Source organism: Seriola lalandi, unplaced genomic scaffold, assembly GCF_002814215.2.
Source record: "Seriola lalandi dorsalis isolate HSWRI2012SDOR001 ecotype SW California unplaced genomic scaffold, Sedor1 jcf7180002054476, whole genome shotgun sequence".
Taxonomy (NCBI): Eukaryota; Metazoa; Chordata; class Actinopteri; order Carangiformes; family Carangidae; genus Seriola; species Seriola lalandi.
In genome coordinates, this window is record NW_019525029.1 from 3,161,626 (window position 1) to 3,172,777 (window position 11,152).

The following is an 11,152-nucleotide window of genomic DNA, read 5'->3' on the forward strand; positions in this document are numbered from 1 at the left end:
TATATATATATATATATATATAGATATATTACCACGGAGCCCGTCAAGAAACACTTCCGGTTAATTTCTGTGCCCATTTTCTTCTCACATGATCCTTTCTGAATCGCTGAACCAGGATACTGTTTTTTGTCCCTATTTTAAAAACATCTACTGAACTCCTTGAAATTCACCAACTACATCTTCCACGAGCCTTTGCGGGCGTTGCTGAACAAACGCTCACGGGATGTGCACTTTTCTGTATTCGCACAGTAAATTAAGTGAGTAACTGTCCAATTTGTATGTGCTTTTACAGTTAGAAGAATTCAGAAACAAAAGGTGTGGCCTGTACGTATTGTTTACTTAGTTTTAAATAATAAATATATATATATATATTTATATAATATATAATAATTTATAAATAATATATATTCATTCTAAAATATATTTCGGAAACTATTGAAAAATCTTTTAAATTGTCCACTGACTGAGTTTACATTGCTTTTAAAATTTTCTGCCCGTAAATTTGGTTGCCCCAGCAACACGATTCTGACGTCATCCGTCCCGGTGCGACCCTGCCGCTGTGTCTTTGATTGGAGGGAAACCCCGTGGATGAGCGGGAGAGATCATCAGCTGTGCGGCCGGGAATCAGGAACAACATCGTCTAACGACACTCACAGGTTAGTTCACGGTTATTTACTGCTGGTGATCGGTGGTATGTTCGACGGTAAATCGTTACATTTGCTCTGTGTGCTTTAGGAGAAGCTTTTAATCCAGCATGAATCGCTGCTACTGACTGTAAGTGGAAGCCAGTGATGCTCCGCAGCTCAGTCATTGTTCGGCGCTTGCTGAATGGGAAGCGCCACTGCACTTTAACCCATCTATTGTTTTTTACTCACCGTGCTAGAGGACAGCTTTCTGCTTATACCACATTAGCTTTTCTGAATGAAGCCACGTAAAAATAATGCTTAATGCTCGCCAGACCAATAGCCATGGTTTGTTTTCCGGGAAGCGAAAAAGGGCGTTCACTGTGGACTGAACTAAGCGAGGTTCCTTTCATTCCAGTTTAACCGATTCGTAGACGCTGTTACTGGGTCTTGTCTACGATTCTGCGGCGTTATCAGGCATTTTTCACATTAAACAGTGGAAATATTTAGGACAGATCTTACAGGAAGAGTATCTTTGTAGGTTTTTATCCTTATCGTCCACAGTTGGAGCTCTTTGGGCAGGTGTGTGTGTGTGTGTGTGTGTGTGTGTGTGTGTGTGTGTGTGTGTGTGTGTGTGTGTGTGTGTGTGAGAAACTGGGTGGCCGACATTCCTCAGAAGGGTGCAGGTGTCTGGGTTCCTGGCAAATCTGACTCACTGACTGTGTGATTTTTGAAAGGCTGGTCTTAAATAGGTTTGTGCAAAGCAGCTTGTATGCAAATTAATCGTATTTTATTATAGCTTTTTTAAATCTACTACAACAGTCCTGCAATTACACTGAGGAAACAAGGAAATTGTAAAATCTCCCAGCTAGGAAGTAGCCTAACAGCCAGTGAGCTGGGTATCAGCAGGCTCTAATCAGAACAAGATCAGTATTGACCATACTTGTTGTTTTGCCTCAGTTGTATTATTCTTAATTACATAAGCCTTTCTTTTCTGCCTTTAACCTGGTGTAGAGCCAATAATTTAACACACAGCTGAAATGATAAGGCGATTCATTGAGTAAGACAGAAAATTAATCTAAAAGTATTTTGTCAGGCCATTAATAATTTGCACCATTTATTGAGCAAAAACATTCCCTTGTTTCATCTTAGAAAAATTGCAGATTTGTCATATATGTATATATATTTAATTAATTCAGAGTTGAAACAACTAGTCCATAAAAAATTGATCTGCAAATATTTTAACTGATAAATCTTGTATGCAAAAAATTTTAGACATCCAGAGGTCTTGGCTGCTTCAATGTGAGGATTTTCTGGTTTTCTGTCATAAATGATAGTTGACTGAATATTTAGTGGTTTTATACTATTAGTCAGGAAAAAACATGTGATTTGTTGCCATGTCATCTTATGTTCAGAGAAACTGTGATGGACATTTTTCACTATTTTCTGACATTTTGTAGACCAAAATGACAGATGGATTCATAGAGAAAATAATTAGCAGGTTAATTGGAGATGAAAAGGTTTAGATGAGGTCAAGCAGGTCACCTCCCCCTCTGGAAAATTGTGATCTCCATTATTCTGTATTTCACAGCATTGTAAATTGCATATCACATTTCATGGCCCAAATGGCTAATCTGGAAAAAAATGTAACTGAAATAATAGGATGTATGATAGAAAGGATCATTCGTTGCATCTCTATCCCTGTTCATCCTTGTTACAATGAATCTTTTTAGAGAGACAGTTTCTGAAGTAAAAACTCCGGTACACATATAACCACTTCCTCTTGTATTTTTAATTACTTAGATGCCAATTGACTGTAGTCACCAATATAAGTCAAGTATATGCCAGACTAAGTGCAAATGAGCCAAGCTGGTTGAAATCCAAAAACACTTAAAAAATGGCTGGTGTGTACATACCCAAGGGATATGTTTGCAAATAATAATAGTGATTCTGACCAATGTACCAGTGTACATGTTTCATATGACCTGGACTTTTTGTCAATATAATATAATCTCCAACTATATTAAAGAGTATCATAATATACACCCATTTATTCCCATTTAATCAATTGTCATTTTTGTATCATCAAATTAATTTTAATATAATGTGGCTCAATATGTCTATGTTTAAATGCATACCTGAGAAATCATTTTATGCAGGAAGAACAGCATGTTAATGCACTGTAGTCCTCCTTCATTAAATTCAAATGATCAAATCCCTCCCCCCTTCCCCATCATATTGCTCCTCTCTTTCTCTCCTTGTTCCTGCCCTCCCCCAACTCTCTCTCCTCTGTCTTCCTAATCCGTCTCCTGTCCCCTTTGTTTTGTCCCTCCCGAACTCCCTCTCCTCTGTCCTTCCTTCCTCAGCCCACGACAGGAGCCATGGCAGACAAGGAGGAGCAGGTACAGAAAGCCAAACTGGCTGAGCAGGCTGAGCGCTATGATGACATGGCTGCAGCCATGAAGGGTGTTACAGAGGAGGGCTCGGAGCTCAGCAACGAGGAGCGCAACCTGCTCTCTGTTGCGTACAAGAATGTGGTGGGGGCAAGGAGGTCCTCTTGGCGGGTGGTGTCCAGCATGGAGCAGAAGTCTGATGACAGCGGGAAGACCGCATTGGCCAAGGAGTACAGAGAGAAGATCGAGAAGGAGCTGAACGACATCTGCAAGGAAGTCCTGGTAAGAAGCGGAGGGGGTGGATAGGTGGAAGGTAGCGAAGAGACAAATTGCTTGAATCGAGGTGGAGGGATGAGAAGACAATGAGGGGTGCAAGTAAAAACTGGTGTAGAGGAGAGAGGAGATGGCTGTTTGGTAGTGAGGACTGAAAGAATCAAACCTGAAATAATTTCTTAATGCGAGAGGAACAGAGGGCAAGAAGAAAAGGAAGTACTTCCAAGCAGAAATCTGTGTTCAGTCCCTAGCCGGGGCATGGATGTATTACAGTCCAACTTAAATTAAAATTGCATTTTTTTTTTTTTTTTTTTTTTTTACATACTGTATCTGCTCTGTAAACATGTCCTGCATTCTGGTTTAAGAAAAAATAGTAAACCAAAAGGGAAAAATTTATATACATTTTTTTGGTTTCATGATGGTGCCCCCTGGTTTTGCATTAATTTTGCGGAATAGTGTTTCAGTATCCGGCTACGTAGATGGAGACCTAATTTCACTACAGCCAATCAAATCTTGCATAAAGCAGTGACATCAGTGTTGCATCATGCTCACCCGCAGCATAAACAACATGTAAACGTCTTCTTCGGTCCGGTTGGATGTTGGTGTGGTCCTTTACTCTTCAGTACAACTAACAACAAACTGTCTGCCCGTGACATGTAGGCTACAGGGGAAGTTTCTTTACATTGTCTCTTGTTCCCTGTGTTGTAACACCATCTTTTTTCTTCTTTTGATATTGAAAAACTATGAAAAATGCATTTCGAAAAGACAGTGATGCTATGTTTTACTTCAAATGTGAATGTGGCAGGGGGGTAAGGGGCACAGTGTAAACCTTCAGCTAACAGGGGGAACTAACAGAGGCAAGAGTAGTATACGAGGTACTGGACACCTCAAGTTTGAAAAAAAATATAGGAAGAATTTACTTAGTGTTACATGGATGTTCTGTATCATAAAACCGCTTGTCTAGTTTAATGTTGGTTTGCCTGCATCACGCTTAATCTCTGTGACTATCCAATATCTTGTGTTTTACATGCATAGATACATATATAGTATGGTGGTTGTGATAGTGTTGTGTCTTGGTGTGCTAGTGAATTCACAATATGTCTGTGAGAATAGCTAAAGCTTCACGTTTGAAATCATCCTTTAAGCAAATGAAGGTTCTCTGAACCAACAGCTGTTTGAATATCCTACAGATGGACTTTAGTATTTGGATAATTTGGACATGTGGTATTCACACATTTGCTATCCACCGCTCTGCAGACATGTGAATTTAAAAGGAGAATTCCTTAGTGGTTTCTGTAGTTTATCCATCCCTTTCAAACATGCTCTACCACCACCTCACTCATACAGTCCGATCTAATTCTAGGACAGCTTGTGCATTTTGACCAAGAGGCTGTGTACGTTTCAAAATTGTATCAGTGAAAGTACAATGTGATGTTTTTTTTTCCTTTTCTAAAGAGGTTCTTTTGACTTATTTATATATTGTACACAATAGACAGGAAGAGGAGTCAACTTATGTTTTTTTTTTTGTTTTTTTTTCACATAAAGCTTCATCATCCTGTGTTCTTAATCTTAACATTTTTAGAGAATTGAGAAGTAGGAGGTGTATATGTGTGAAGAAAGACTGACAGTTTAAAGCAAATATAGTGACTATTTCATCTCAAGGTTTCGGTTGTACACTTAACATAACTGTCCAAATACTGTTGTCAACTCGTGAGCTGATGAGCGCTTCAACACTAATGGTGCACATTTTCACTTGCAGGACCTGCTTGACAAACATCTGATCCCCAATGCTACACCTGCTGACAGCAAAGTCTTCTACCTGAAGATGAAGGGAGACTACTACCGCTACCTGGCTGAGGTGGCCATTGGAGAGGACAAGGAGGGTAAGTAAAGCAGATTTCCTGGTGTCCTGCAACAGCTGGAGTCATTTTTGTCATTGTATACCACGAGTAGTCTCTTCCTCTGATTCTTATGCCATCACTCGAGGAAACGTGACAGCAGTACCATGGGGGTTTTTATGCGTAGGGTTCATGAGCAGTGTGCAAGACACGTCAAACACACAAAAAATTAAATGGTGCCACCTACTGCTAAAAACACATGCTGCTGTGTCATGAGGCCTTTGTTTCTATGGTAATGGGCTGTTACACATCTGTTGGAGGGTGGATGCTGATTAACGTTCCTTAAAAAAAAAAACATCCCTCTTTACGATGAAGAGACCAGTCTTGCTTCAGGTGTTGGTGGCCAGAACACTGACAATCCTCCCCGTCCTTGACCTACAACTGTCAGCCGAAATGCAGGCGAGGGCTGCTGCTGGGTTGCCATGGCAACAGGGGCAGCACCAGGGTGTTGGCTGCTACTGATTGCCGGGAGGCTTTTTTAGAGTTTCTTTGGTGGCTGTGGCAAGCCAGACTGCCTGGGTGATGTTTGCTTTTTTTTCCTCTTTAATTTCGGGTTGTCATGTGAGTCATATTGTTTTCTTCAGCACCATATTTGCAAAGAGTGTCCTATATAATTTAGAGGATTGTTAGATCTCCATGTAAAATCCATAATAATCCCTCTGGGTTTTGTGTCACCTTTGCTTCTTCAGTCTCGGATCTGTAATTCTCCAGTCTGGCATTTGGCTGTTAATAGTTAGCACAGAGGAAAATGTATGGCGCAGGTTATCCATATGGAGACACTTGTAAAGTGTATTATCTTTCTCAAAGGGTTTATCCTAACTACTGCACTTGTAATACCTGATATTTCTTTGGCTTTGAGGAGAACTTTGGTCATCTTAATCCGGTCCTTTTTTAAAGCATTTATTCCAACTCATTAATTACAGGCTGTTTTGGCTGTTGTTCAGGTTGCTGAAGTCAGTTCTTCTAACTGTAAACTACTGGCTTTGGGCCCATGTGGGTCTTGGCAAACAACTGTTTTGGACTAACTGTACTAGACAGTAGAGCTGAAATAAAGAATTGATTAGTTGATCTACAGAAAATTTATTAGCAACTTTTTAAGGTATTTTTCTAGTAAATTCTGAACATTCATGGGTTCCAGCTTCTCAGTTGTGCAGATTTGCTTCTTTTTCTTATGTGACAGTAAAGTGAATGTGGCTGGGCTCCAACTGTTGGTTATCATCTTGGTCTTTAGGCAAATTGTGATGCAGTTGTTCTCTTTTTTTCTAATATTTTATTGATCAAATGATCAATCAAGAAAATATTGATAGATTAATTAAAATAATCATTAACTGCAGCCGTACCAGACAGTTGGACACAGGCAGGGCCTAACTGTCGTTGAACAGGCAGCAGGCTGTGAAATTTGTTTTTGCATCCTTAATATGTGTGTAAATATTGGCTCGAGTGGTTGTCATTGCCAGAAATGTGGAAAGCAGTAACATGCACCATTATGCTCACACAGATGGTGCACAGTGAAGGGTAGTCTCATTAGGGCAGCTACAAAGTAATGTGAACAAACCCCTAGAAATCTTGTTTTTTCCCATTGAGCAGTGAATATCAGCTTCCTGACTGGTCTGTCTTCCTATTTGTAGCCATCATCAATAACTCGCAAGAAGCCTACCAGAAGGCCTTGGACATCAGCTACAAAGAAATGCAGCCTACACATCCCATCCGCCTAGGCCTCGCTCTTAACTTCTCCGTCTTCTACTACGAGATCGTCAACTCACCTGACAAGGCCTGCCAACTGGCTAAAACGGTAAGAACTAATATTTTATTTCTCACTGACTTGGCTTCATTTTTGTTTGCTTTGTGTCCTTTTTAAAAGAATTATGTATATATATATATATATATATAATATGTGGTTGTGAGTGGGTGTGGTGGTCTGATGGTCTGTAACAAATGACTATACTTAAAATGGAGGTGTTCATCCGGATTTTTACAACTGAGAGCCTTCCTGCTCCTGACACTGTACAAATCCAGTCAGGGACTGGATACAAGGAGAATGCAAACACAGTGAATGCTGAACAGTGGCCGGACTGCAAGTGAATACTAAGTAAACTTTACTGTGGTGATCAGTAGTATTAATATTCTATCATCTACATAGTAATTTTTAAGTAGTTATTTCCCTATTTGGGAAATGGGTTTATTTGCTTTTTTTTGCTGAACTTTTGATGAGAAGGTCGAAAACCACTCTCTCCGTGTACGGTACATGTGAGGCTTTAGAGGTGCTGGTAGGTAGCCTTCATATTTAAAGGACAGTCATGAAGGTGGCATTGGTTATCTGATATAATTGGTAGTAAGGTGAATAAGAGTTTTGAAAAATGTCAACTGTTTCCTTTTAATTACACCTGGATACACCATACTGTATATGTCTTGGAACCAAATAGTTTTTAATGTGATTCTGCAAGTTTTTTTTTTTTTTTTTTTTTTAGGCAAGTTCTCAGACCCTAACAGGACTTTGAATTTCTGTATTATTAAGGGCAGGTGCAATGCAAAAGTTAACTAGTTAAAAATGGAACTATAGGGCTGTACAATCAAGGTGCTATTATAATCATTAGCAGCCATCTTGGTGTTTCAATTTAATATTTCTGTTACCGTGCTTTAAAAAAAAAAAAAACACATTCTGTGCTGGCATATTTAGTTCCTGAGTTACTGGACAAAAATACATTATGTTGTATGCTACATTTGACTAATTCTGTAGTTTTTATTCAAATTGTTGTCTTTTTATTTTTGCCCAGGGAGTATTTATTGAAATATGTCATGTTGGTAAAATTACAATTGCTTTTGGGAATCTCTGTATTGTTTTTGGAAGTACTGATGGCTGTCTCTTTCTCCTTCAGGCCTTTGATGAGGCCATTGCCATGCTGGACTCCCTCAACAGTGACTCCTACAAAGACAGCACCTTGATCATGCAGCTGCTCCGTGACAATCTGACAGTGAGTGTCTCGACTTTATGTCCCCCGCATGTCTGCAGTGTCTTACACTCTCACTTTCTACTGTCAGTCATCTCTGTACTGGTTTGGTTTGACGTTGACCTTACTTGTCAAACTCAGCTTAATATTTGAGATGCAAAGGTTATCTGAGCTTGCACCAATCCCAATATCCTTTGCTTTTATTGCAGCTGTGGATGTCAGACGCCCAGGGTGAGGGAGAGGGTGAGGGAGAAGAGACGGAGCAGGCAGCTGAGAAGAACTGAACTTCAGAGAAATAAAAAAAAAAAACAAAAACAAAAAACAAAAACACACATTTTTTACCTCTCACCAGCCTAAGTTGTGTGTGTGGTTGTGTGTGCACATACATGCACAGATATGTATGTTTACACTCCACTCACAATGTGTAAAGTACAGTATGTGTGTGCAGATACATTTGTGTGTGTGTGTGTGTGTGTGTGTGTGTGTGTGTGTGTGTGTGTGTGTGTGTGTGTGTGTGTGTGTTATTGGAATGAGCACCTCCACAGAGAAAAGAATGGAATAGACCTGTTATGTTTGTTTGTTTGTATTTTTTGGACATTACTCATTATGTGAAGCAGTGGATGTTAATTTTTTGGGGTTTTTTTGTCCGTGGTTTTGTCCAGATGGAATCCCTCCTTTAGATCTAAATCAGCCCCATTCTCTTTAACCTTATTCTCTGTAGCAAGCTGTTGCAGGAAAACACAAACAAAAAAACCTCTAACTGTAATTTTGATAAATTGTATGTTTTTACTTGAACTGAACATTTTCAATCTTTGTGACACTTGGGTCTACAAAATGAAACGTGCCAACTGTAAAAGTGGTCACAGCGATCTGAATTCACTAAACTTTAGATCTCATCTGATACTAGCAGTGATTGTATAGATGGCAGGATATATCTTGGTAACAATCTATTACCATATTGCTTGTATTCATCCCGCCCTGTCAGTGTCCAGTGTAGCAGGTAGTGATTTTATGGATGGTACATGTGTCATGGCTCAGTGGGTTCTATGTACATTCGGGTGTAGGAAAGGTTTTCTGTATGAATGGCCACTTGCGAAAACTAGTTAAACCTTGGTTGATAGTTTTGTTGAGAGGATTACATTCCATTTTACTGATATCTTTTCACTCTCAGTGAAAGTGTGTAGACTATAATTTACCGCATTTTTCCATACCACATGACAAGGTAGAGACAGCCTAAGATAAAGTGAACAACTTGATAAAATGGCTCGATACTGTAACTTTTGATATTTTATCTTTTCAGCAGTGCAGAAGATACTTTTGCCATGTGCTTTTATGTGGCTTTCTACTCTTTTCTATTCAGGTGTTTTTGTATTTTCTTTTTGTGTATTTTATTCCCTTTTGACTCTTGATTTGACTCCTGGAATGTATGTGGTTCTCAGTAGTATGGTGTGAGGGTTAGGCGTGCTTTGAAACTGGCAGTTTTTGCTTAGGATTTAGCTTGAACCAGGTGGTTTACAGTAACATATACCTTCCTTGAAAGTACATTGTGAAAAGACAAACTAAAACGATTCTAAATATAAAATGATTATAAAATGTAACTTGGTAGAAAGCTGCATTATGGCCATTCAGTAGTCACAAAGTAGTGCCAGTTTCTTCTAATTACAGTATCTTGGTTTTAAAAAGATGGGATGCAGGAATCAGAATTTGCAAGTTACACTCTGAGTACGTTATTTGGTTATGTGCTTTCATGTAAGTGGAATTAAAACATTAAAATCAAATGTGCTGTGCTCATGTGTTTATTTTCTCTCTACATGTGGAATGACATTTTTACAATATTACTGCATATGAGAATCTGCGTTGGGCCACTGTCAGTTCATCAGACCAATCTGCCACTATTAACCGTGCCAGCTTGGAGATGTTTCAGCTGCTCATATTAGGAAATCCTCAGTGATGTGAGAATGTACTCAAGTAATGAGGACTGTCACATTAACAGCCAGTGAAGTGGCTGCTCATGAATGTCATCAGTCACACAGCTGGAAATTCATTCCTTCATGAGCCACAACAGTGATTAATTTAAAGCTACAAATATAGTCTAATATATATATAGTACAATATCTCTAAGTTTAGACTGATATATGAGATGCAACATTTATTTATTTATTTTTATCAGGAATGGAAATACAAAAGAATTGCAAAAAGCCATGACACCCTGATGACTTGTTAACCTGTCCGAAATCAAAAACTCAATCTTAAAGCACAATCTCTAAAGCTTTAACATTTCAAATGTTCCATATGTTGTGGCAAATGCACTTATCATTCTTAACATTATGGGTCTACACACAAATATCTTGCTTGTGTGAGACTGCTGTGCTGATGATTTAGCAGTGAGGTGATAAAATACTGTAGCTTTATAAAAATCAGTAATTTGACTTCCTTCCTTAGTTCTGGTGGGTTAAAAATTCTAGTTAAAGCTGGATGATTTAAATAGTCAGTAGAATGGCAGCTTGACAAGGGCTGCAGAGTTGCAGTTTGTTTTTTTTTCACTGACAACACTGCCCTCTGCAGATGGTGATTTTAAAGGCCATGTTGTGTTGCATGTAGATGTACTGCTGCAATTTCCCATTAGGATTAATACAGCAGTCAATCTATCTATGATTAGACTTTTTGAAGGCAGTCTGAATAAAGATCAGTCATTTCAGGCTTTATTAGCTTGTATAAAATGGAGAAAAAACACATTAGACATCATCTGTCTTGCTGCAGTACCTAACTGAATCAATACAGATTACATTGTACTTCACAAATATTTGTCATATGTTCATCTAAAGTTGGACAGACCAAAATCTCTACACAACCATAGATGTGATTTGTTGAACCCTGCTGAGGCAAAATCTGACTCAAAACCAGGTCTAAATCACATGAGCGATGACAAGGCACTAAGTTTCTTGATTTAATTTTTGCATTTAAATGTCATACTCTAATCTATTCCTCTTTTCATAGCTATGTGGATCACAAGCACA

General features: G+C 38.8%; 1 protein-coding gene across 1 annotated transcript; it reads left to right on the forward strand.

Annotated features, from left to right (window-relative positions):
- Positions 1–515: 515 nt before the first annotated feature.
- Positions 516–9,913, forward strand: LOC111659366 (14-3-3 protein beta/alpha-B-like). The gene is made up of 6 exons (XM_023412309.2): positions 516–656; positions 2,990–3,298; positions 5,049–5,172; positions 6,816–6,979; positions 8,064–8,159; positions 8,345–9,913. The coding sequence occupies exons 2-6, from the start codon at positions 3,005–3,007 to the stop codon at positions 8,417–8,419; spliced, it is 753 nt and encodes a 250-aa protein (XP_023268077.1). The 5' UTR covers positions 516–656; positions 2,990–3,004; the 3' UTR covers positions 8,420–9,913.
- Positions 9,914–11,152: the final 1,239 nt, after the last annotated feature.